General features: G+C 48.5%; 1 protein-coding gene across 3 annotated transcripts in view; it reads right to left on the reverse strand.

The window, feature by feature from the left end:
* The window catches only part of Arhgef3 (Rho guanine nucleotide exchange factor 3), a 277,874-nt gene that overhangs the window by 230,509 nt on the left and 19,635 nt on the right, over positions 1-27,730 (reverse strand). For all 3 annotated transcript variants that reach the window (XM_063257324.1, XM_063257325.1, XM_005008261.4), the window contains exon 2: positions 16,436-16,529. In XM_063257324.1, coding sequence (XP_063113394.1) covers positions 16,436-16,497 — 62 coding nt within the window. In that variant the 5' untranslated portion in view covers positions 16,498-16,529. The remainder of the gene's footprint in view (positions 1-16,435; positions 16,530-27,730) is intronic.

Genomic DNA, 27,730 nt, shown 5'->3' on the forward strand with positions numbered 1-27,730 from the left:
GAGGACCCTGGATCACACATCCTGCCTGCAAAGCTTGCGTTCCTTCCATCTGCCCTGAAGGGAATCGCTACTGTGAGGGCAGGGCATTCCCACCCACCGCAGCGTGCTGGGGAGCAACTCACACCGAGGCCTCCCCCCCAGGCCCAAATGTCCTTCGCCCCTGCCCTGCCCTGCCCCCACTCACCAGTCCCTTCCGTCTCCCCTGCTGGATGGGGGCCCATCTCCAAGGAGTGCAGCTGGCGGGATTGATAAGCAGGTGTCGAGTTTGAAAACGACCTTGCCCATCAGCTGGTGGGAACCGAGGGGACAAGGAAGTCTCTGTATCACTGTCTGTGGGTCCCAGCCCCTGAAACAAGGCACAGTGAGGCCCGAGGAGGGAGGACGGGAAGCTTTCACACACCAAGAGAAGTTGTGGACAAAGGAAATCCATACTGGCACCCAGGAGAGGGGAACCAGCACAGGAGGACAAACACAAAACCTAACAGTCGGCTGTGCTGAAGCTCCCCAAACCACAGAGCTGCACAGACACAGAGGAGACGGCCTGAGGAAGAGCCAGAGGAAGCTGCCCTGCTTTTGCTGCATGGCCAGCAGGCTCCCTCTGCTGCAGAGGGCAGCACCCGGCCCGGCCTGCATAAATGGTTGCAACTGTGCCAGCCCTGGAAGAGCCCCAGCAGCCAGCCGTGCTGGGGGAAGACAGAGAGCATCCACTAACCCAGTTCCCTACTAAATGTGGGTTAACTGGCACTGTCCCTGCAGCTCAAGGGGCCAACTGAGAGCTGGAAGAGCACTTTGCTAAATTAAAACAAGCGGAGCCGCCCAGCCAGCACCTTTCATTTTCTCACAGCCTTTCAGTGGCTCAACTCGATCCACTGAGGTTAACTGGACACCTTGGGTCTCAGAGAAACAAACCTTCCCTGCCCTGGCTCCTGTAGAACAATGACAGAGAGACCCTTAGCTCCCACTGACTGGACTCTGGCCCCTTCCCAGGTGCCCAAGGATGAGCCAGTCACCCATGAAAGCCACATTGTTCCCACTGGACAAAAGGCTGGACCCAGGAGAGCAGCCCATTCACACCTCACCAAGAGCCACTGACCTCTTTCCACGGCTCCCAGAGGATGCACCAGGGCAGCACCAGTGGGCCCTTGCCATGCCTGTTACCAACACAGTGGGCAGGAAGATTTCAAAAGACTCCAGGGAGACACAGAGCACACAAAGGAAACGGTTCTAGGCAAAACTTCACTCAAGACACTCAACATCCTCAGGCACTGTGGCCCACGCCTCTAATCCCAGGACTCTGGAAAGCTCAGGCAGGAGGGTCGCAAATTTCAAGCCCAGCCTGGGCAACTTAAGGTAGCAAGACATCATTTAAAAAAGAAAAAGAAAAAAAGGCTGGGGATGTAGCTCAGTGCAATAGGACCCCTCAGTTTAATCCCCAGTGATTTAAAAAAAAAAAAAAAAAACTTTAAAGATGTTACCAGCCAAAGAGAATACAGGCCAATTTGCTGGTAGTAATTTACTACCCAACAGCTGAGACACTTGGCTAGAAAGTACCCTACGCACTTTATCTAATTCCATCTCAGAACTGCCCGATGAGGTAGGGCCTATTCTTAGCCTCATTGTACATTCTTGGAAATACAATCAAAAGCAGTCAAGGATTCTCTCCAGCTCACACAACTGGCTGGCGGTGCGGTCAGGATTACAACCAAAGTGGTCTGGTTTCAGAGCCTGTGTTCCCCACCAGGCCATCACCAATCAAAGCCAATTTAGAACATAAAGTTAAGCTAAACACTTCTCTTGTGAAGTGAAGCTGTAGCCTTGTGTCAGGTCTCACCTCCCCCACTTTGGCCACAAATGCTACTAGCTGACGCTCCAAGCACAGTCACATGACACATGAAGTTGCTCTGATCTGGTCACGGACAGACTGCACACCAGACAGTGGGTCCTCGAGACTGCACTGCCCAGGACTTCACGGCTGTCTCCGTTTATGTAACTACATTCTTTGCCGTTCATGCAAACAGCCACACCTTGGAACATGTCCCTGTTGTTAGCTGTATATACAGATAGCGTCTGCCAGGCGGTGTGCTGAGCAGGGAACCCGCATCATCTCACTGAACCCACAACCTCCCTATGACGTCGGGACTGATATTACCCCATCTATAGATGAAGACACCCCGGTTTGTGAAGTTCATGTCCCTGTTCAAGGTCATAAACCAGAGCAGGAATCTGAACCTAAGAAAGTCAGGTATTCCTTCTACTATACAGGCAATCTCTCGCAGAAATTAAGATTTTCCAAGGGAAAAAAAAAAATCAAAAGAATTATGGACCAAGGGATGAGAATGACCAAGCCCAGTGACTACAATACTTGGTGTCACTGGGTGGCAGAGATGACAGTGGGTGGCTGGGCTGTAGCCAGGAGCCACCTACCCAGCCTCAAGCCTGCACTGGCCAATGACCTTCAGCAAATCCCACTGCCCTCTGGACTTGGCTCTCCTCATTTGTAAGAGGCTAGGCTCCTCCTGTGCCTCCCTTGGACCTTGGGCATGCCCAGCTGTCTGCAGCAAGTGGCCTCCAGGCAGCTGTTCCTCCGCCTGGTGGTGGCTTCCCTCTGTCCTTCCCAGCAGCTTTTCAACTCTGTCCCTAGATTTACGTCTGTGCACCCAGAGAGAGCTGTGTGGAGCCTGAGGCTAGGCAATGGCAGGGAGACCACAGGCCCCCTCAGCCTCTGTGTGCTCCCGGGAGGAGAGGAGGAGTGGAGGGGAAGGAGGAGCTAGAGAAGAGGCTAGATGGGGCCGGCTAGAGCATCTGGGCAGGCACTGCACACAGATCCGGCGGGGAGAAACACAGAGGCACTCATTGAACCTGTCCAGGCCTTAACCTGGCACACAGGAGTATGCTTACACTTCCATAAAGGTTAAGGCAAAAAGTGCTTGGAAATTAACAAGCAAGCCAGGTGAGGTGGTACATGCCTATTACTCCGGCACTCTGGAGGCTGAGGCAGAAAGACTGAAAGTCCAAGCCCAGCCTGGATGACTTTGAGACTTCCTGAGAGTCTTCTCAAAACAAAAGTAAAAACAAAAACAAATTTAAAATCGGTGGGGATGTAGCTGAGGATGAAGACCTTGGGTTCAATCCTCAGTTCAAAATATAAAATAAAAGATTACAAATCAAACCAGGCAAAACTCTGCTGTATTAAAACCACCAAAACTTTGTAACTTTAAATATACTACATAAAATGTCTAACATCCAATCAAAGACATTGCTTTCAAACACATGTGCCCTCAAAGCTCCTCCTGACAAGGGGACAACACAGACTTGGTGGTGTAAATGATGATGGTGCCTAGGAGGAGGTCATGAGCAAGGAATCCTTCCTTTACAGTCAACCCTCAGTGCAGCAAGCTGTAGCTCTCTGCTCCCAGTTCCAGCAGGCAAGACCTGCAGTTCTAGCTGGGGACAGGAAATCCTCCTTCCAGGGATTAGCCCTGCGTAGCTTCCTCTCTCAGCTGAGAAAGAACAGTGAGGACCCACAAAAGAAGGGAGATTTCCTGGCCAGAGGGATGTGGGAAGCCTGCAGTGTGTAGGACTGCAGCTGTCCTGTGACTCCTGGTCCCCGTGTTCTGAGAGGCTGATCCTCATCCCAACCCTCAAGTTTCTGGATCCCAGCAGAGAGCAAGGGCTGTGCCGAACACCGCTGGGTACCCTCAGGAAGTTCTGCTTTCCCTCCACAGCCGTCGGAGATTGCCTGCAGGATCTGGGCATAACACTGCAGGAAGCCTTCCTGGGAATGCAGCCAACACAGGAGAAAGTACAGCCAAGAGAAGGCAGAGGGACACCAGGGCCTGATGACACCAGGTCCCAGGTCCAGCCAGGCCCGCAGCTATCTACTCTCAGACCTTCCCTTTCCGTGGGCCATTACATTTCCTGTTTCTTAATCCTAATGAAATGTACTTTTATCCCTTGCAACAACCACAAAAACAAACCCTCACTAATGGAACTACTGCACAGAGAATCACAAAATCTCCATGTTACAAGCGGCAATGGAGGCCCCCAGCCAGAGCACCTTGCGCATCCCAATGGTTCAAGTTGGGTCATCTCTGTAGCTTTCCTGTCTCAAACTAGAGTAACGCTGCATCATCAGCAAGACCCTACGTCACACGCACCCCAAGCCAAACCCTCGTGGGACAGTAATCTAAAAGACAGACAGTAGCTTAAAATGCTTTTTCATTAAAAAATACACACAGTTCACAAAAAAATTTGATTCATTCCAGGAATGAAAGGATGGGTCAATATGAGGAAATCTATTGATATAAATAATTCATCTCACTAGCTGGATCAAAATAGAAGATCGTAGCAAAACCAGATGCTGGGCTGGCGCTGTGGCCTGCAGGCCTGAGGCCCCAAGATCAATCCCCAATACTACCTAAATAATACATATACAAATTCAGAAATAAAACAAAGACGTCTCCTTCAATGTTAATCTTATTAACTTCCAACATTAACTCCTGACTTACAATTTTCTTAATAAGACAGAATCAAAGAGAAACTTCCTTAAGAGATACATAGCTCTAGCAAAGGAAAACTAAGGTCAGTACAAGGTCGATAACACCACAGGTTAACACAGCTCAGGAAGCAACTGCCCGTCCAATGAGACAAAGGAAAAAAAAAGTTTACCAATTAAAATAGAAAAGAAGCAAAATTTTATTAACTTGTAGACAATATGATTATATGTCTGGGAAAATCCTTCTCCACAAAAAATAATAAGAGCTGGGCGTGGTGGCTCACACCTGTAATTCTAGCACTGGGGAGGCTGAGGTAGGAGGATCAGTGCGAGTTTGAGACCAGCCTGGGCTACAAAGTGAGCTCAAGGCCAGCCTAAACTCCATAGCAAGACACTGTCTCAAAAAGGACAAAATAATAATAATAATAATAAAGATCTGCAAAACTATTAGAATAGGACAATTTTGCAATTTTGTTCAATTTTTCAATTACAATCATTATCAATAAAAAACAGTAGTTTGCCAGGCATGGTGGCACACGACTATAATCCCAGCATTCGGGAGGCTCAGGCAGGAGGATCACCAACAAGTTCAAGACCAGCCTGGGCTACAAAATGAGTTCAAGGCCAGCTCAGACTGCATAGTATCTTAAAAAATAAAAAAATAAAATAAAATACAGTAGTAATCAACAGCTTCCTTATAAACAAACAAATAAAAAAAAAGAAACACTACTATATGACGGTGATCCAACTAGCATAAATGACTGTCCTGACAACACATTCCTTCTGCAACGCCACCTACTCAGGAGGCAAAAGCAGACAGCACTTGAACGCAGTTCAGGGTCAACCTGGACAACACAGATGGAACTTGCTCAACAAATTATTTTAAATAAATAAAAAACTATAAAGTACAGTCCTTGCTCTCTGCCATATTCCTTGGTCTCTGCCTGGGTGAACTCTGAAAGACTGCTTGAAACACTCACTCACTAAACACAGACATGGTCCACCAGGTCTCACCTCGGCTCAGTCAGCTCTGGTAACTGAAACCCATGCTCCTGAGACCGTCCACTCCTCTGGTCCCAGCAAGTGGGAGCCCAGCAAGTCCCTCTCTTTTGCCAACACAAAAAGAGGAGTCATACTTTTCAAAACATGACCCTCGGTAACGGCAGACTCTGCACAGGACAGCCCCACTGTCCCGCATCAGTACTGGCCTGCCTGCTGCTCCACACCCAGGCTCGGCCCCTTCCTGCCCTTGGGCCTCTGCATATGCTGGCCCCTCTGCCAGCCATGACTTTCCTCAACAAGACCTCAGAGCTCGCTCTGTCAACACTCAATTTGTGTTCAAATATCATTCTCTCAAAACATCTCTAAAAGCCCTCCCATCTCCATCTAGAATTCCACCTTACCCTCCAGCCCCTCACCCAACTGTACCCTTCCCCCAACATTATCACCAACACCTGCTGCTTTACATATGGTTTACACAGTCTACCCCTCCCAGCAGCAGGCAATCTCCCTCAATTCGTGGACCACAGCATCAGTCCCATTCAGTGCCCTATCCCAGCCCCAAAGCCAATCATATTCCCAGGCCACAGAAAGGGTTTAATAAAAATGGTGGATGGATGGATGGGTTCCTTTGTCCTTAGATCCAATCTCAACTTTGCCTTCAGAATATTTTTCATTTACTTCTACATCTCTCCACTTGTATCCAGGCTATTCTTAGGGATGATAATTACCTCCATCATCTCTCTCCCAGATGGCTAAACATCCCCATCAGGCTTCCCTCCCAACCTAGCCAGAGGTCTTTCCCAAAATCCATAGCTGATCACATTACTCCTCTACTTAAAATGCTTCCGGGGTCCCCCAGGAACTCTTACATAGACTATAAGCCTTGGGGACCCAGCCTTCAGGGTCCCTCATACTCCTGGTCCAGCATCCTGAGCTGTCGGAGAGTCTTCCAGTAATCACACTCTCCAGCCTCAGGGCCTGTGCACACACCCAGACTTCCTCTGAGGAAGTCTGGCCACCCCTGACATGTGCTCCATCTTCGTACCTCCCTAGGAAAACATGGGGTCCACCCAAAGTCCCTGGAGCACCAAACACTGCCCTCTCCTAAGCTCACCCTGGGGAATGGCTGGTCTAGGACTCCGTTCTCCTGGACTGCAGGGTTCACAAGCACCAGCTTGTGCCATTCACAGCACCCAACACAAGGCCTGGCACCAAGCACACACTCAAAATAGGTTTCCTGGGTTGAATTTTGATCATGCCTTCTCCAAACTGACACAGGGTTCATTTCTTGTGGCAATTTGATGCTGCTTGTGGCACACTCCCTGGAGACAATAACACATCCGTACACACTCGCACCTGCGTGCACACCTGGGGACCCATCACTCTGCAGCGTTCCCTCCTGCCATGACTTTCTTACCTTGGGATTTTATTTCCACCCATAAATCACACAGAGATCAGAACGTCTGATGCCAAGAACATTCTACCCAAAGTTGACTCAAGTCAGCATCCAGAGGGAGGGAGAGGCCCAGAGTAGATGCTTGCTTAGCATCTAAGGTGAGGGGCTGGGCTATTACCCAACCGCCACAAAAAGCAAAAACAAAGAAAAAAAGGAGAAAGAGGAGGGGAGTGGACAGCAGGAAGAAGAGGGAGAAAGGAGAAATGATCCACAAACAAACAGCAACAAAAACCGGCTGGGATCTTTCTCTGACAAGTGACCCTTGGCCCTGGGCCTGTAGAGTCTATCCCAAACACAATCAATCTGGAAATTCTTTAAAATATGTGGAGTATCTACAGCCATACCACCCTGTATGCACCCAATCTCGTCTGATCTCAGAAGCTAAGCAGGGTTAGTACTTGGATGGGAGACCGCCTGGGAATACCAGGTGGTTTAAAAAAAAAAATTATATATATATATATATATATATATATATATATATATATATGGAGCAGTACCTGTATATGCGTTTTTCTATGCTTTAAAAATATTTCCAAGTCCTGTGATAGAATGAGGCACCTTTTCTTATTACTACAAATACTTTCCTTCCCTAAAATTGTTAGAATGCTGGCCAATATAACATGTCTATCAGATGTAAATCAAACCAAATGCAGGTGGACCCTTCATCTGCTGTCCACTCAGCACTGCAACCTTGGGGCTGTGACCTTGCCACCGAGGCCTTCTTACTGCAGTGCAGCCTCCAGGCTGCCCTTGAGGATTCTGCAAGGCCCAGGGCTGGAGGCCCCAGGGTAAGGCACCTCTGCAAGATGCAAGAGTCCTGGACAGCAAAAGTCAGGGCACACTCTGCTCTAGACCAAGGAGCCTGAGGAGACACGATAATCAAATGCTACACCAGCCAGCACTGGCCCAGATCGGGTGGTGGACACGAAGGAGCTATGAAGGGTTTCTCAGAAAAAGGACAGAGATTGAAGAGTGGACAGTAGATGCTATGACAAAGTTATTATTACTTACAGAGGTGAATAAAACAGGTCATTGATAGAAATTATCCTTATCTGTAGGAGACGCAGACCAAAGTATTGAGGAATAATGTATCAGAAGGTCCAAACATCCCTTCCAAATGGTTGGGAGTACATCCCTCTCTCTCTGTTACGCACGCACGCATGCACACAGAAAAGGGGAGAGATGAGGCAAATGTTCTAACAAATATTTGCAATATTACTTCAGCTTTCCTGGAAAGTTGAATATCTTCCAAATACACAATTGTATAGATAAAATACAAGACAAAAGCTAGTTCTTTGATAACAGTATAATAAGATGGTAAAGATCAAAAAGTTAACAGGCTGTTAATGATTCCAGTGATTAAACTCTTATCCATTTCAGAACTTTAAAACATGCCTCTATTTACAAGCACAATATTCCTGCTACAACAGTAATGGTTTTTTTGTGGGTTTTTTTTTTTTTTGGAGGGGGGGTACTGGGAATCTAACTCAAGACCTTACACTGATCATGCAGGTGCTTACGCCACTGAGCTATGTTCCTAGCTCAACAGTAGAGGTTTTACGCACCATTCCACAAATATCCATTATCTTCCTAAAATAAAATGCTCACCTTTTCCCAGATTTCACTGCAAAAGAAACCGCCTTCCCCTCATGTGTTTTGGGAAGTGCATGGCAGGTACTAACCTCACCTATGGGGCTAGTGGTGTATTTTAGTGGTAAGGTCCTGGGTCCCAGCACAGACACAATAAGAAGCCCACCCGTAACTCCATGGCCAGAACCTTGAGGACACTGCCATAGGACTGTGAGGCTAGCAGCTGACGTCCCCACGCCTCAGAGCCTGCGTGTGGCTGAGGGTGAAGTTAAACTTCCGTTCACTCATCCTCAGGACTGGACCTGGCACAGCACCACACTGCAGGAATATTTCTTGAATGAAGTAGACATTACACAGCTCCTGAAAGATCATCCACGAGACAATAACAACAAAAACAGGACTGACGCAGCAAATGAGAAAAAAGTGTAATTCACCTGCTTTGATTAGATTAAAAACCCATACTGTCCCTAAGGCCCCCCCAAAAGAGCACCGAAAACTAAAACAGTAGTTACATGGGTGAAGAGTTTAGGATGAGACGGCCCACGCCCACAGCCCAGCAGAACACGTTAGGTCAAGGCAGGACTTAGTAAATGCACGTCTAAATGTCTAGCTCACTGGCCCCAGAACGGAGCAGGCCAGCAGGTGGGGCTCAGCGGCCACCACGGCAGCCTGCACAGCTCGCTGAGGCCCGCACTTGGCGCCTGGACTGGAAAAGCTGATTCACCGCCGGACAGCATGTGCTGCTCTCACCCTGCAGGAATTTCCTATGGGATCCCCGCACACGCTAAGGTTTACAGATTTACTTCTCCACTGGCCTCCACCCAGCACCAGAGGGCAGGAGGCAAGACAGGTGTCACCGTCCCACCCACACTGCTCCCTAGGTGAGCATGGCCAAAGACAAAGCCCCACAGAGTCCTCCTTTCCCTACCTCCTGCTTCCATGATAGAAGCTGGGGTTCTTGCTGCTCCTCAAAAACAAGTCTCACTGTGGAGCTCAGGCCAGCCATGAACTCCCGGGCTGAGGTAATCACACTGCCTCAGCCTCACATGTAGCTGGGACCGCTGCAACGGGCTCCGTGGGAAATCTCCAAGACAGTTTCAGTTCCTGCCTTTGGCCGGTATGAGGTCAGATAAAGACTTCATTTAGTGAGGGGAAAAAAAGGAAAGAAAACAGAGCTTGAGGTTGAGAAGCCCAGGTCTGGGTCCAGCTCTCCTCTTTGGCTGCTGAACGGCAGCCCAGCCCCTTACCTCCTCCGCCTCCGGTCCTCCCAGCAGAGCAGCACTGCCTGCCTCATGTCCTGGCCACAACACAAGTGCTGGGCAGAGGCGTAAAGGCTTCCTGATCCTGTGTGAGAGGACTGGGGGGTGGGGGGGATCCCGTTGCAAGACTCTTCCACGCAGGAAGGGCCCTATCTAACTGGGCACAAGCCAGCACCTGCCAAACAAGCTTGGAGACAGACTCCATTTTCTTCCTGTGATGCTTATTAATGCAAGAGACTGTGTTCCAAGGAGCAGTCTGGAAATGCAGCTGGGATGGCCAAGAAAACACCTTGGAGATAGGGGCGTGCCTCACTCAAGGTCACAGAGCCATAGGTCGGGGTCTGTAAACCACAGATAGCACCCTCCCTTCTGTTGGGTTTCCAGCTTCTCAAGGTCAGCAGCTGAGGTTGGAGGATGGGGCAGGTAGAGCAGGTTCCACATAGCTCTTTGGGCAGTGAACAGAGAACTAATAAAAATCAGTGACCAAAACAGCCCTGTGCTAACTCAAGATGGGGATGATAAGTGGACCGAGGAGGTGAGAACTAGCAGCAGACGGCAAAACCAGCACAGCTGTGAGGCTGGCTCTGGAGCGTGGAGTGACACAAGTACCTTTATTGGAGCAAATCCCAATCCTGGATCACATCCACACACTGCCGTTTCCCAGCAACTTAGTCCCCAAAGTTGCACATGGTTGAGGACCACTGTGTGCTAAAGACTGGCCAGGTGCTGAGCCCCACCACACCACACAGGGCCTTTCCTTCAGGGGGAGACAGATGAGCACAGTCAGGACCCCAGAGCTCCTCCAAACATGCAATGGCCCCCACCCTGTATCTGTGGGGTGCTCATTTGCAGATTCAACCAACACTGGGTGAAAACTATCTCCCTAAAACTGCATCTGCACTGAATATGTACATACTATTTTTCCTGTTATTATGCCTTGAATAGTAATGCAAGTACTTCCATAGCATTTATTAGGTATTATATGTAACCTAAAGGTGATATAAAGTATAGAGAAGGATTGTGTAGGTTGTATGCAAATACCACTGCATTTTATAATAAAGCATACTGAACACCCTTGGGTTTGGTATCCACAGGGGTCTGGGAACCACCTGCCACTGGAAACTGAAGGCTGATTTAGATCCGGTGGACCAGAGACTTTTATTTTGGAGAAGAAGACTCATGTGTACAACTTGTAAGCAGATTCCTCAGCCTTTCCCTCCAGCGCTGAGACCTACTGGGAAGTGGGGTACAGACCAGGCAGTGGATGGAGGAACGGATGAACAAACTCGAATCTTCCCATTCCTCCAACACGGGCAGAGTCCTCACTATCCAATGTTTTACCGCAGGTCCATCCCTAAGGAAGACGTACAAGGGCAGGACGTCCCCCTCCACGTTCTCTTCTTTGCACCACAGGTAACATCAGAAATCCCGTTTCTACTAATCCAAAAACAGGCATCTGAGATGAACACACACTTCTCAGAGGAAGAAATACAAATGGCTAATAAATACATGAAGACATGCTCAACATCACGGGTCATCCAAGAAATACAAATTAAAACAACACTGAGATTCCACCTCACTCCAGAAAGAATGGCTTCCATCAAGAAATCAACCAATAACAAATGTTGGTGGGGCTGTGGGGTAAAAGGAACCTTCTCTACCACTAGTGGGAGTGCAGACTGGTGCAATCACTGTGGAAATCAGTATGAAGATTCCTCAAAAAACTAGGATTGGAAGTCCTATTTAATCTAGCTGTTCTCCTTCTGGGTGTTTTTCCAGAAAAATTGAAAATGTCATGCCACAGCAATGTATGTGCAGCCATGTTTATAATAGCTAAATCTTTGATAATTTATAATAGCTAAATTATAAATACATAATTTATAATAGCTAAATCTTGGAAACAACCAAAACGCCCATTAACCAAGGAATGGACAAAAAAGATGTGCTTTTATACAATGGAATATTACTCAGCTATAAAAAAGGATAATCTTGAGGCTTTTATAGGTAAATGGAGGCAACCTGAAATCATCTCATAAGTGAAATAAATCAGACTCACACTTATAAATATCATATTGTCTCCCAAAAGATAAAAGCCTGAAAGAGTAATAAGGTCCTAAATATACAATAGAAATTGAAATAATGAAAGGGAAAGAAAGTACTCAAAAGGACAGAACAACTAGGACAGGGGAAAGGAAAAGATTCTATGTATGTTGGTACACATATAAATGCACATGTGTATATGCATGCTAGATAGACAACTATACTGCTAATCTGTTAGTTCATCAGAAAGAAGAGTTTGTGCTGCCACTGTTTGGTCACTTTTTTTTTTTTTTTTTTTTTTTTTGTCTTTTTCCTTTTTATCGGTACCAGGGATCGAACTCACGACTGCCTGCTTGCAAGACAGGCGCTTATGCCGCTGAGTAAATCCCCAGCCCCTGTTTGGTCACTCTTGTACCTAGATTTTATAATCTGAACAACTTCTAAGACAACAATATGCAACATATTAACTAGTGTTAATTCCCTACTTTTTTTGAAATTCTGTATCATTTCTTTTTTTTCTGTTATGCTTTTTCAAAAATATGTAAAAATTTTTAAATCCTGCTTTTGTGACTCCCTTAATCACTCTGTGCAGCAGAAAACTTCACTCCCCAGCAGGGCTTCAACTTCTCTGACTCCTAGATTCGTGACCCCCTACTAAATGTTAGGTTACCACCCGAACGTGAAGTACAAATAAAGGACAGCTCATGCTCAGACAGTGAGTGCCGTGGGAATCGGTCTCCTCACAAGCAGGTGACTCAGTTAAAAGATGAAATATCAGTGTGTCTTGGGAGCAAAACTGCACCCCCAGGGGAAGGCGTGGTCTGTGGTTGGCTTCTCGGAGCCACACTCCAGGAAGCAGGATTGATCCCGAAGATCTGTGATCCCCTTGTGTCATGGGCTTTGTCCCAGCATCTCACCTCCAGGATCCAGGGCCCACTCCCAAGCTCCTAAGTTTGGAGGTTATTAGGGAGCAACCACTATGTGCTATGGCCTTGGCAATAATGGGGAACAAAAGGTTTACAGACCAGGAGCTGAGCAGAGGCTAAAAAGACAAGTCTACACAGAGCGAGAAAATGTGCTGCCTGATTGCCATTTCTGAAACATAAGCCCATCGAGCTGACAGGAAAACACTCCTGTGTTCTTCACTCCATATAGGGCCAAAGACAAACAAAAATAGAAGCTGCCGCCTTCACTGGGTGCCGGCTACACACCAGGTGCTTTACAATGACTAACTCGGAGCATTTCTCAACCACCTGGGCAGGAGACATAGCATTATAATCTCCTGGCCAGGAAGAGTCCAGGTTTTCCATTCAGCCTCTGCTGGCGAAATATGCAACTCTGACTTCCTTATGGGTCTACCTTGCCCATCTTTCTGTCACCAGTCCACCCGAAGTATTCCATAAATGCCTACCAGGTGAATCACTGGTTAATCCATCAAAGGGCTAGTTGCCTTCACGGTACAGCAGCTGATCAGCTCTAGCTAGGAAGCAGGAAGGACCCACCAGAGGCTGCTGTGCTGCTGCAGAAGGAGCCAAAGGCAGAAGCCAAGGACCAGAGGCCACAGCTTGTTCCAGGGCTTGAACTTAGACGACTATTTCCTCATTCTCATCCTGTCTGCTTAAAGCTGTAATGAGCAGCTAAACACAAGGCGTCTAAGATCTCTTCCAGATCCAAATCTTTATGCCACTGTAACACACTGGGGGTGGGGGGAGGCATTTGAAATTTGAAACTCAGTCTGCAATCTCTTTCTTTTAGGGCTGGGCTGAGACTCAAAGCCTCATGCAGGGCTAGCAAGAGCTCTGCCACTAAGCCACACCCAAATTTCTTGATCTCAGAATAAGATCTAAAGCTAAACATATTAGGGAGGGTGACTAAATCTGTGGAGCACAGGAAGGCACTTCCTCCCCAGCCACAACTTGGAGGAGTCCTTATCCTAATAAAATATATTCAATCCCCTGCCCCGGGCTGGGTCTTGAAAGCCCCTTTGGAGAGAAACACTCAGGTGGGCACGAGCAAGGCTGCCTGCTCCACGTGGGCACAAGGACAGAGGTGCTGGTGCCATGGAAGGGCATGTCCACATGCTGGAGAGGGACAAAGCCACCACTTTCAAGTCCACCAGCTCCTGTGAGATATGACAGATGCAAGTAACAGCTGAGCATGTGGAAGGCAACTGCAAACCCAGAACGGTGACTTCAGCCTGTGTCTACCAGAGGGTTCACCACACGGCGATCTGTTTGCTACCCGGGGAGGGTACAGGGTGGGTGCGGCGGCTTCATGAGGAGGCCAAGCTGCTCTTTTCCTTCTTGCTGCTTGGGCTGGTTTTAAGTGAAGTCCATCTGTCAGCTACGGCACAACATGGGGGCAACGCCACCACCTCCCACTTTCTAGAGCTGTCAGGAAGACTAATGAGATAGGAAGTCACGTGTTGGCACAGGCTGATAGTCAGTAACTATTCAACCTGTCACCAGGGACAGTGACAGTGGCAGATAAAACCACCTAGTCTGGAAGTTCAGCCTTGGGCTGTTCAAAATCCCTCAGGGGTCAAAGGAAAATAGAGGCTCCCATGATGTCGCTCCTGGAGCAGCCCACTCGGATGCTTTCCAGAAGAGAAACCGAGGCCACAGCTACTCCTCTGCGGAATCAGGGCTGCCTAGGTGCGCTGGGGTCCTCTGAGGGCAAAGGCTTACGGCATCATCAGGAGACGAAACCAGGCACCAGCATCTTAAGATGGTGAACTTGCCCAGTGGAAAGAGGGGACTACGAACATGGAGAAATGCCACTGTTGGCCCCACGGACTGGCAGAACTAAACAGTGGATCCAAGGTGCAGCAGGAGGGCAGGCATCAGGAAATCTGGCACCCAGCTGCTACAGAACAATCTGGCCATTTATTAGGATCTTAAATGTACATGCAGGATGGCCCAACGTACTCCTCGGCAACCACTTCAAAGAACAAGTTGCCTATGGACCAGGAGGAAGACAGGGCGAGCACACCACAGCATTCATACAGGGGCAAAACCCAGAAACAGCCACCCTCCTGTCAGGGAGCAGCTCTGCAAACCGAGAACCTCTCACCATGTACACACTGCACTCTGCAGCAGCATAAAAACAAGGTGGATTCACATGCCCTGTCTTGAAGACATGTTAAGACACATTACTGAATTTATAAAGGGCTACAAAATAGATCAACAAGCATGGTATGATTAGCATGTATTTTTTTTAATTGGTACCAGGGATCGAACTCACGACTGCCTGCCTGCTTGCAAGGCAGGCACTTACGCCGCTGAGCTAAATCCCCAGCCCCAACATGTATTATTTAAATAAGGAAAAAATAAAACTTTTTAAGAATATCTGGACACCCAAAGAAAGTTCTAGAAGAAATATATATACCATGTGCATCACATCTACACGGTATGTAGACCACAGTAGTCACCTCAGCAAAGGGCAGAAGTAGGGTGGGGGTCTGGAATGAAAATGGGGAATCACTGGGGACAATCATTCTTATTTTTAACAAAATATACCCATGCATTTCTTGAACACTAAAATCAAATTAAATTTAAATTTTAAAGGAAGACAAAGAAGTCACAGAGGGGCTAGGGATTAGCTCAGTGGCATAAGTACCTGCCTGGCAAGTGGGGGCTGGGGGAGGCCAGGAGGAGGAGGAGGAGGAGGAGGAGAGGGAGGGAACCCAGACCCAAGCATGGCAGTACCTGTAATCCCAGCACTCAGGAGGCTGAGGCAGCGAGATTGTTGTGATCGCTAAGGTTAGCCTGGGCTACACAGTGCATTTAAGACCAGCCTGAACTATAAAAGGAGAACGCTGTCTCCAAAAAAGAAAAGAGAAAAAAGGGCTCAGTATGCAGGACCAGCGTTCAACTGCCAGGACAATCCCTGAAAGAATGAATAAAGAAGGAGGAGGAAGCCCCTGAGACTCCAACAGCAGCTGCAGCTACCAAGGAAGCCCTTAGGCTCTGCCCCCGGCTCCCCTCAGAAGTCCACTCACAAAAACAGGCAACGTTCTGAGCACATGCTATTGGGAATGAATGGCCATAGTTTTGGAATAAAATATTTAAATCTCCAGGACATCAGTTTTATTCATACTAATTTTTTTTGAAACACTGTCTCACTATGTAGTTCAGGCTGGCCTTGAACTCACTATGTAGTTGAAACTGGCCTCAAACTCATGGCAATCCTCCTGCCTCAGCCTCTTGAGTCCTGGGATTATAGGCATGTAGTACCATGCCTGAAAGAAAGGTTTTCTTTTCTGTTTTTTCTGGTACTGGGGATCAAACTCAGGACCTTGCACTTGCCAGGCAGGTGCTGTGCACTGAGCTATTTTCCCAGCCCTTACACTCTTATTTCTAAGTCTTAGAAAACATTCTTCATGTTTAATGGTAGCATCCATCCTTTGTTGTAAGAAACTGGAAATGTGCAAGGAAATGCATGACATTTCACTAACTCTGAATATCTGTCTACCTTTTAAGTGCTTTACTGTCAGGCTTCACCTCCAGCCCCATGCTATTTCCAAATTCTCGGTGGTTCTACAATCCATTTAATTGTTAAACACAAATTTTTAATTTTTAAAGATTTTTTTACCTTTCCTTGTTTTCTTCCATTCCTCTACAGACACACTGATTCATTGCTGTGGAGCTGTCCATAGACTCCGTGTGGCAAGCTCAGATTTTCTTTCCTAAAAAGCAAAACAACGGATATTTATTTGTACAACCAACAACTAGATATGCTGTTGTGTTACACTATATTACATTATATTATATACAGAGAGCTGCACTATTTACAAGCAGAATACATCAAAAGCTACCCAGTACCCCAAATCCATTCCCTTCTTTCATAGTCACAACCTATGTTAAGCATCCTAAATCCTAAAATCTAAAACTTCTTGTGTGCTAGCATGATGTATAAATCAAAAATCCCATACCACAAAATTATTTCATTCACAATATTATTAAAAATAATTGTATAAGGTGAATATTGGGCTACGTGTGTAAGGCATACATGAATTCTGTTTAGATTTGGGTCCCATCTCCAAAATAGCTCATTGTTACGGCTTATGTCTAGATATCCCCCAAAACCTCATGTGGTCACCATGGGGCTTTTCATAGATGGCTGGATACAGGATGTGATGTTTGGATTAAGTGTTCAATGCAAGGATCAAGGGTGCATGATTGGTTCTGGGTAGAATTAAGGGTGTCCCACACTAGGTATGAGTATAACTCTCCCTAAGTATGGGCAGTCTGCCTGGAATATAAGGGACATATATTGCTTGGCTCTTGCTGGCTGTTGGTTGCCCTCTGCCTGCCCAGCTTTACCGTGAGCTGTTTCTCTTCTATGCTGCCCCTCTGCCATGCACCCTGCCTTGAAGCCAGCTGACGATGGACTAAAAAACCTCTGCAAACTGTGAGCCAAGAGAACCTCTGCTTCGAGTGTCGAGTATTTTGTCTCAGCAATGAAAAAAAGTAACTAAGACACTCACGCATATGCAAATATTCCAAAATTTGAAGAAATTTAAAGTAAATCTCAGCACTGAGAAAAAGGGATATTCAATCTGTATTCAAGTTTTATCAAGAACTACATTTTACAGGCACCCTTACAAAGGAGGTATAGCTCAGACCTAAGTTCCTAACAGAACATGAGAACAGCTATTTGCCACTTCTCAATTATGTCTTGAAATAAGGGCATGCTGTAATTCCAGCACTTGGTAGGCTGAGACAGGAGGATCACCATAGAGTGTGAGGCCAGCCTGGGCTACATAGAGAAACCGCATCTCAAAATAAATAAATAAATGAAAATTTTTTGAAAAACATAAGGGCACGCTCTCTCCTCCTTTCCACCAGCTGGAGCCCAGCTCCCACTCTGACAACAATGTACCAGTGCACCTGGAAATGGCAAAGCAGTAACAAGGAAGGGACCTGTCCTGTGATCACTAGGGAGCAAAGCCAGCCTCTCACCTTGATCTGCTCCTGAGACTTCAATTCCTTTGTTCCCTCATCAGTGTGTCACTGGGCTGTTTTTAAAAGTCATTAACCTTCATTCACATTGGGTCTGTGAATAAATATTCTCCCCAGGGCTCTTTTTAGGGTAGGTTTGGTTATGTGGAGCTTGAAACATGCTATGGTCACAGAGACAAAGGATGCAAAACTATTCTCGGTCACAATTTCAGTAAACCATATGCAGTTCCATGAGGACCTGGTGCAGAGTACATACACAGTCAGTATTTAAGGCTTAGGAAGAAGCCAACAGCATGGAATCATTTTCTAGCATAAAGATTCCAAGAGCAGAGGATCTGGCACCAACTACCAGGGGCATCTACGAGTACAACTTGGCATCACAAAATGCTGACTTGGAATGGTCAAACACCCAACACACATGGTACCCACAGTTAAGGATACAGGCCAATGTGCTCTGGGAAAAGAAGGCTAAGAGACACACATAGGGGGAGAGGCAGGGCCAAAGACAGAGCATCCTAGCGGGGAGGGGTCTACCCTTGTGCCCTCCCAGTATTCCCTGCCTGAGCACTGGCATGGGGAGGGAGGAGGTCTCTTTAAATAACATAGCCCTAACACAAAAAATAAGCTAGCTGTTCACCTGATGAACCCCTGTGGGTTCCACTCTAGAAAAACTGGCCAGCGGCAGTGCTGTTGGTGGTTTTCACCTACACTGTGCCTCTTTTTATTTATTTGTTTTTCTTCTTTAACGCCCTTCTTCAACTCACAAAGACCACGTCCTGAGGTATTTTTAGCATCTGGCTCCCTGTCTGAGGCTACTGCTCTGGCTTCCATCACAGCTAACTCCATCAGCAGAGGCATGTGCACTGTGGAGGGTCCTGGAACAAGGTGAGAGCGAAGATGTGGATTCTGGAAGGACAGACAGATGGGCCCACAGTCCTTGAGGTCTCACTGCAACACCACTGCCAAGGGAGACAGGAGAAGTGAGCAGCCCACTGAGAGTCACGCCCGCAGCTGTGAACACCTCCGGGTACCTTCCTTCAGCCTCAGACTCACGGGAAGCGCCATGCCCCATATATCCTCAGGCCTCATCTCAAAATGGAGCCACAGCAGGACTCCCCTCAAAGTGGAGGGGCCACTGGTGCAGGCTGGGTCAGGGCCTGAGGTCTGACCCAGTGTCCTTCAGCCTATGGCTAGGAGCAGGGATTAGGGCACCCACTGGGCAATGCCAGAGACCAGGAATCCACAGAACTGTGTCACAACATTATCGACCCCGCTCCAGGAGGCAGATGCTGTTACTGCTCCTCTTAAGAATCAAGAAACTAGGGGCTGGGGATTTAGCTCAGCGGCATAAGCGCCTGCCTTGTAAGCAGGCAGTCGTGAAACTGGGCCAGGGATATAGCTTAGCGGCATAACACGTGCCTGGCAAGCTCAGGGTCCTGAGTTTGATTCCTGGTACACACACACACACACACACACACACACACACACACACACAGAATCGAGAACTGGAAAAGCTAAGACCCAGCACAGAAACATAGACAGTGTGGGCTTTTGACCAGCAAGTCCATTCTTACTGGCTACGTTATAACTCGCATGGTAAAGCTCAGTCATGGAGGAGTAGAGGGAGGGAGGCATGGATCAAGATGCAGATAATTTCTTTTTTTTTTAAATTACTTTATTAGTTAATATTAAGAAGAAAAGGTAAAACAAATTTTCACAACAAAATAATGAAAAAGTAACAATTGTTGATAAATTACACATCATTATCTTTAGTCACTCAAGTACAAAATATGGGCATAAAAATTTCTTCAATCAATATTAGCACAACCTTTCCTATTCAGTGAACTAAGTGACACTAATGGTATAACTAACTTGCATTTTTTTCTTTTCCCTTCTATCCTTTCTCTTTTCCCCTATCTTAATTTCTTCTTTTTATTGAACAGTTTCCTCCCATTTCACAGTGACTATTGTATATTTTGAACCTTATGGTTTCACATATGTCACTGTGGTGTGATGTTTTTCAATCCTTCTGGGAAGATACACAGAAGGGGAATACCTGGGTTGAGTGGGACCTCTAATCCTAATTTTTTGAGGAATCTCCATGCTGATTTCCACAGTGTTTGTACTAGCCTACTCTCTAACCAACAGTTGTAAAGGATTTCTTTTTCCCTACAGATACAGATAATTTCTAAAGCAACTACAGTTCAGGAGCTGGGGCCTTAACACTTACGAGCCTGACCCTGACGGCAGTCATGCCAGTTGCCAGCCAAGTGAGTAACACCTTCGGCCTTGCAGCACCCAAACGCTCTGAGCCTCACCAGGCATGCTGACCTCTGACCACCACCACTGCTTCAGATCCAGCGACTCTGCAACTCCTGTTTATGGGCAGGAACTCAGGACCCCATCACCACAAGGAGGCCAAGGTCCCACCTACTTTACAGAGAGCAAAACCTGAGTTCCAGGAGCACCATGACTTGCCCGCCACCACAGCACTCAGCAAAGAGGAGTCTGCAGACACTGCGCAGCCTGTGCCCTCCCTACTGCTCGCTGTGGTGAATCAGATTAAACCCTGGTCTTAACTCCTCAGGCAGAAAGTACTGTAGGAATCCCAAGTTCATCAGTACTTCCCATCCCGTCACTTCCAGGATAAGGAATTCTAATGTTCCCCAGTTAGACCAGAGCCCGCATCCCGAAGCCCGCATCCCGAAGCCCGCATCCTTCCTCAGCTGGGTACGTGGACACCACGTCCTGTTCATTCTTTTACAACTGCCCCTTCCCAGGAAGCACCAAGTGCTGGTGAGGATGGGGAGCTACCAGAACCTTCACACTGCTGCTTCAGGAGCACAGCCCGGTCCAACCACCCAGAAAGGCTGTGGCAGTGCCCAGGCGTTTTTCTTCTAGGTACAACTGGGCCTTGAGACAGATTCTAGACCAGTGACAGTGAACCTCTTAGAGCTGGCCCCCTGCAGCATGGAGGCCACAGGGTTACCACCACTGGCCTGGACTGTTCTTAGTAACAAATTCCCAGCCTGGTGACTTAAACCAGAACAGACTTACCCTCTCACCCTCCTGAAAGTCGGAAGTGGATCTTAGATGGGCCATGTCAGCAGGGCAGCATGGCTGCTGGGAGCTTCATTCTCGTCTGTTCTCCGCTTCCCCTATCCTCGGCTTGTGGCTTCTTCCTCCATCTGCACAGCCAGCAATGTGGCACCTTCAAGCCTCCCTCTTCTCCTACCTCTGCTTTGTCATCCTCAGAACCTGACCCCCTGCTTCCCTCCAATGAAACTGTGACTATATAGTTCCCCCAGGATTGTCTTCCGCAGGAAGATTCTTTACTTAATCACACCTGCAACGTCTCTGTTGATCAGTTCCCTTCTCTGCGGACATGTAGTACATCAACACAGAGCTGCAGAAACTGGCTCCATCTCAGCATTCCGGGAGGCTGAAGCAGGATGATCTCAACTTCACCCAGCCTTAGCAGCTTAGCAATATTCTGACTCAAAGTAAAAAAATTAAAAAGGGCCGGAGACGTAGCTCAGGGTGAAAGCGGAGGTTCAATCAATCCCCAGTACACACACCACTCCAGAGAGACAGAGACAGGGACAGGGACAGGGACAGAGAGAGAAAGGGAGTGAGGCAGAGGCAGAGACAGAGACAGCAAACATAAATGAACTGGTTCTGCCCCTGCCATCCCATTTCCACTCCACATGCCTGTGCCACTCCACCTCCGGGTGAGGCAGACCTCAGCTGACTTCTTAACAGATCTGACCCTGCAACCACTGCCCACCAGACTGGTCTGGAACACTCCCTGACACCTGGCCCACAGCGTCCTCCGCTGACCCTCCCCCACTATAACTCTTCTCCACTACAGACCCCTCTGCAAGCCCCTCCCCTCCTAGGACCTGTCCATCCCCCCAACCTCTAAGACTTGAAATGCAAGCCGCACCATTAGGCCTTAATTACAACAGTCACGTGCTCACTGCTAATAGTATCACTGCTCCCTCTCTCTGTCCACACAGAGAACATCTTAGGGTCTTACATGTTCTCTCTTCCTGGCTCCGCCTGCATGTGACCTTCCATGCAGCTGCAAGGGCAGCTTCTGCAGGGCCTCTGCTGAGCTCTGGACTCCTGCTCCCCCTGTTACAGTCTCACTCCCCTCCCTGATGAGGCTGTTGCTGTGAAGTAGGTGCTGTCACGGTGCCGAATAGGAGATGACTGAGGCCCTGAGTGGCTAATTAACTTGCTCAAGGTCCCAAAGTGCATGCTGGAAAGGGCAGAATTTGAATCCATTCAATCAATTCCAGGGCCCCCCACTCCCACCCCCACCGTGGGGTCAGGTATACAGCTGGCGTTTATTAAGTACTTCGGCAGGTCTGATCACGAAAAAGTGAAAGGAAATAAACCTTCCTAAGTATGCAGAGAACAAAGTCAGACTTTACCAAATGAGATTCTTTTCATCTTTAGCTCTGGAAAGAGGCCACACCCTCCAGAGAGATGTGCAAAGCCCCACAGGCTCCTCGCCTCGAGTCATGTTTGGCAGCTGGGGCTTTAGAAACATTTATCAGCAAACTCAGCCATGCCGGGTCCCTAGGCTTCTCTCAGAGCAGAAAGAGCGCTGGATACATTTTTCTCTCTGCTCATCTCAGGACCATGCCAAGGCTGATCAGACAACTTGGGATGGGTCCACAAGGTCCCAGGCCACCTGCCCCGATGACCTCACCTGCCAATTGGCCAAGAAGTGTGACCCTGAGCCCTCAGCCAACAACAAGGCCACTCCCTTGAGGACTCTGTGCCCATGAAACCAAAGCACAGATGACTACGCCATAGTGGGGACGTCCGTAACACCCTGTGATGCTGCCTGCCAACTCGAGCCCAGATGTTCCAGTCCTTCAAGTCCTGCCCCAGGCCCATTACCAAGCAGTGCCCTGGCTGGCATGGTCCCGGCAGCATAGCTGTGCCAGGGTGGCTGTGCCATTTCCAAGCATCCACAGGCCACTCTCAGGCCTCACAGGTGGTCTTGTGCATCCAGATGCACTGAAAGCGTATGTGTTTTCAAAGCACTCGTGCCCCAGGAGCACAGGGCCTACTGAGGAGATGCTGGACCACGGCCAGCACGCCATCGAACAAAGGGCACTAGGGGGTGAAGAAGCCTCGGCATGGCGCACACTGTGCCTGTGAAGCAGGTCTGGAGGCACCGCCGTGGCCACGACAGTCAGACCAGAAGCCCCACGCAGGCCCAGGTCCTGCCAGCTAGCTGAAGACAGCAAGCACAGCACACCTCTGTCCAGCTCCACATCCAGTCAGGTCAGGTCAATTGGTGCTGTCAAACTGTCCACATCAGGGGTTTAAACCATGGAAACTGGAAATGCTACAATCATGGTTTCCAGTTCCCCAATCCTGAGAGCAATTGTTAAACACTTCCCAGCACCTCAGTGAGGAATGCTGATGTGTTTTTAAGGCTTAAAAGGCACAATCGCAGTTACTTTTCAATGGCTGCCTCTGACAGGGAGCGTGGGACTAGCTAGAGGTGAAAATAGGGTTCAGTTACCTTTGTAGAGCCGGCACCTTTAGGACAACAAAAGTGTCTATGGAGGACTGCAATGCTAATGCCTGCAATCCTAGCTACTTGGGAGGCTGAGGCAGGCGAATGGCTAAATTCAAGGCCAACCTATCTTAAAAACTTCTGGGGAATCTACGTGGTAGAATGGCCTTGGACTCAATCCTCAGTACCAAATACACACATAAAAAGTGTCTATGCATGTTGTGCTCACTAAAACTGTTTCAAAGTTCTTTTTCCAAAAGCCCTGACCTAAACCTGGTGTGGTGACCCACACTTGTAATCCCACCACTGGGGAGGCTGAGGCAGGAGGATCAGCATGGGTTCAAGGCAAGCCTGGGCTATCTAGGGAAACCTCATCTCAAAAAACAAAAGCACTGACCATCACAGCATGGTGTAATAAATCAATGAGATGGACAGTTTCAAGTCAGCCTGGGGGAGTCACCGAGGGCTTCTCCAAGAAGGTGACGCCTATGCTGATGGGTGAAGGTAAGAGGTAGCAAGGTCAACAGGTCAGCCACTTCGGACAGAGGGCACAATGGCAAGGAGGACACAGAGCTTGCAAGGGAGAGGAGGGCGAGGAGAAGGGCATGAGGGAGGGCCGGGACCCAGGGATCTCATCTCAGCAGATGCTGTGCTCGCGCCTATGCTAAGTGTTCCTCCAAGCAGCCTCACCCGGTGGTGTCTAATTTGGCCCACTTATCTCTCTGCCTCTCCTGGATTTCAGGAAGGCCACTGGGCAGAAGCTGGAAACGGGGCCCCACGACCACCCGTTGGGGGGCATTCTGCACACCCAGCCACTTACAGCCCAGCCCCATGGGCCACACCAACTTCAAGGCACCTTCACCCCCAGCACACTGACTAGTGGGATCTCCTAAACAAACCAGGGGAACTGTCAAAGCAGACACAAACCTGCCACAGAATCAGGACACTGGGGAGCCATCACCACATAGATAAAATGCCCCTCACAGGGACCTGGGCACCCCAGAGTCACAGAAAAGTAAGACTACAAGACACAAAATCACACAGAACACATTCAGGCCCACACGTCATCATCCCTCGAGGGAGACTTGTATTTCTAAACCCAAAGTCCAGATGCCCCAGCGGTGAACCGGATCCCACAGGCTAATGCCACTATCACATATGAGCCAACAAGAACTGGCAACACTACTGCTGCTGGGCAGCCTGCAGGCTAAGTGCTTGGCTTCCTTGTGGCCTGATTCCCCGGAGAGGCTGAGCCACAGTCTCAGTTTTCACTGCATACATAGATCTGCCACTGTGGGCCAGGCCTCCGGCTCACACTGCTCTGAGGAGGACTGGGGCAGAGGTCAGCTCAATCCCTGGCCCCGTCCCAGGTCTGCAGTCTTCCCAAGGGAAAGGCAGAGCCCAGATCCCAGAAGAATGAACTTGGGAGAATATCACCAGCAATCAACTCCTGCCTGGGTGCCTATCCTTAGGCCAAAAAGTATTTCACTTTCAACCAAAGCGGCTTATTTCCTGTATGCTTCTCTGCCAGAATTTATAGGTTCTCCTAAAGGAAACTTACATTATAAAACAGTTCCAGGGCTCAGCACATGAGAGGCCCTGAACTCAATCCCTAGTACCGAAAGAAAAATCAAAAAGAAAGACAGACAGACAGACAGACCTTTAGTTTTGTGATGATGCATACCTACAGTCCTGGCTACTAGGGAGGTTCAAGGCTAGTCTGGACAACAGAACAAGACCCTGTCTCTAAATAGTTTTGATGCAACAAAAAGGCTTGAAAAGCTATGCTTTACACAAGAGCCCTCCTCTCTGCCTGGCTCTCTCTAGGCCTCTCCAGTAACATCCATAGTAGACACTCAGTACACCTGTGGTGATGGACAGAAAGCATGCTGCGGATCCACGTGAGACCCAGAGGTACGTGGGAGTGAGGCACTGTGGACAGGGAAGGCCTAGAGTCCCATCCTATGCTGCCTGCTGAGCAGTGGACACTGGCCCAGCAAACGCTATTAAAGGAGACACTCAGGCTACCCAGGGGCCTGGGAACCAATGACCTCAGAGTTCACTGCCCATTCCTCCTCAGCACAGGCAGTGGAGCCAGGGCTTTCGCACACACCAGGCGCCCACTGCAGGGGCTCCGAATGTACCATCCCAGCCGAGCCTCCAAGCAGCACTCATGGCAGGGACTCATTGTCACAGGTGAGGACACCAAGGCACGGAGGGTGCAGAGGTGCTCATGGAGCTCATGAGGGCAAGACCAGGGCATGAGCATGAAACACAGACACCCATCCCTGTGACACATGTCCCAGGGAGAAGGGCAGGCATGCAAGGTGGCCCTAGAAAAGCCCTCGTGCCAGTTCTCCTAACTGGGATAAAGCTGAATCCTCTTGTGGGGAAGGTCTTCTGGCCTGGCCCTTCCCCCAGCAGGGCATCTGTTTCAACGGGCTGCTGCGAACCGACCCACATCCCACTCCCTGGGTCAGCTCAAGGACAGCAGCCTGGCTCATTCACCATTCCTTACACCAAGGATAAAGGTAAGCAGAGCACACCTCAAGAGCAAAGACTGCTGTAAAGTCACCCACACACACACATCCTACTGAGGCAAGCTCTCTGGGGAGCTCCATTATAAATGATGTTCCACAAAATTCTATCCAGCTAGACTTCTGGAGATAATTTAAAACCCACTGGAATCTATGATGCTCTAGTTAAGCAGTATGCATGACTAGAAAACGCATGTCTCTATCCAGACATTCCAGAAAGGAAACCAACAGGCAGGTAGTGAGGTCCAGCATCTTGACTGGGCGTGGGGATGGGACAGGTGACTGATTCCTGGCCCCTAAACCTCCAAGATGCCACAGGTTCTGGCACCTAGGTAAACACGCAGCCTGAGTCCCATCGAAAACAAAACCCCAACTATATCTTCTTTCATTTCGATGTGTGGACCCCAAGTGTTGGCTGAGAAAGATCCCCAAATGAGAGAACCAGCTGCAGCCTTCTGACACTGGAAGGCAAATTCTAATAGCAGGGAAAACCCTGCAGAGCCTAAACTACCCCCCCCAAGAGGCCCCTCGGGAAGGTGCGTGGTAGAGAGTGGCTCCTCCTCACCAGCGTGGTCAGCTTTCTCCCCAGTGCAGGTGCAGGTGCAGGTGACTGCCTTCAGTCACACTCCAGGTGGCCAGAACAGGATGGAAACACAGGTCTGCCACCCCGATTCACCCAGGACTACTCTAAATCGTTGGAGTACTGGGGATGGGGCCTATCTTGACTCTAATGTCTCATCCTTCCAGAACATAACTCATTAAGTAGATCTCTGAAGTTTAAAGATTATTCTTGTCTTTTCCTAAGGGCTCTGGTTTACTTTGCATGAATTCAATGCAAGAAGGATATGATTCCAAGGTATCATAATTGCATGATGACATGAGTTTATATAAGCTACAAAAACACCTACATTAAAAAGTATTTACAGGCTAGTCCGATGGCAGTGGGTTATCAGAACTTATTTTTTTTGTTTGTTTTTTTCCTTTTTATTGGTACTGGGGATCGAACTCACAACTGCCTGCTTGTAAGGCAGGTGCTTATGCCGCTGAGCTAAATCCCCAGCCCCTATCAGAACTTATTAACATTAGTGTCACTAAAGTTGGTATACCACCCCCACACACACACTGCTAAATTTGACTGGCTTAAAAATAAATAAATAAATAAAAATAAAAAGTATTTACAATACAGAGCACCGATGCAGGCCTTGAGTTCTAAGGTTACTGGGACTCTAATTTGAATTCTGCCACTTCGAAGCTATGAGCCTTGGAAAGGACTTACCCAGCCTGTTTTTCCCCAACGGCAAAAGGGGGAGGGTTCTATGGGAATTCAGGGAAACAGGGCACACAGGGTCCAGCACAGCGCATCACAAGATCAGTGTCCTCCTCACTTCACAGCAACAAGAAAGAAAGAACGTGGCACAGCGGCTCTGGGCACCTGCTAGGAGGCCCCATGGTGAGCAAGCCCTGACAGCACTTGGGGAGCTGGAGGTGAGAGAGGAGGAAGATGAACCCCGTATCCAGAGCAGCTGGATTAAGGGGCCCAGGACATGGACTCTTGACCCTTCAGGAGCTGGGATGCTACATAATCAGGCAGGTGAGAAGAAGGCTGGGAAACACTTCCAGAGATGACGAAAATACTCAGTAAGAAACATGACAGACCCACCCAGAAGGCAAGACTCTGCAGGCACAGCGGTCTCAGGAGGCAGCACACCAGCTGCCCCAGCCAGTCACTGAGTGAGTGACTTGAATGACAATAAGCCGCCAGGGCCTCCAAGCTCCTCCACGCTTCCTGCTAGTCCAGGCATGCACAGGCCTTCGGCCCATCCCAGAACTGCAAAGCCCCTCCTGC

This window comes from Cavia porcellus, unplaced genomic scaffold (genome assembly GCF_034190915.1).
Source record: "Cavia porcellus strain 051 isolate PalLab524CR breed Dunkin Hartley unplaced genomic scaffold, mCavPor4.1 scaffold_10, whole genome shotgun sequence".
Lineage (NCBI taxonomy): Eukaryota > Metazoa > Chordata > Mammalia > Rodentia > Caviidae > Cavia > Cavia porcellus.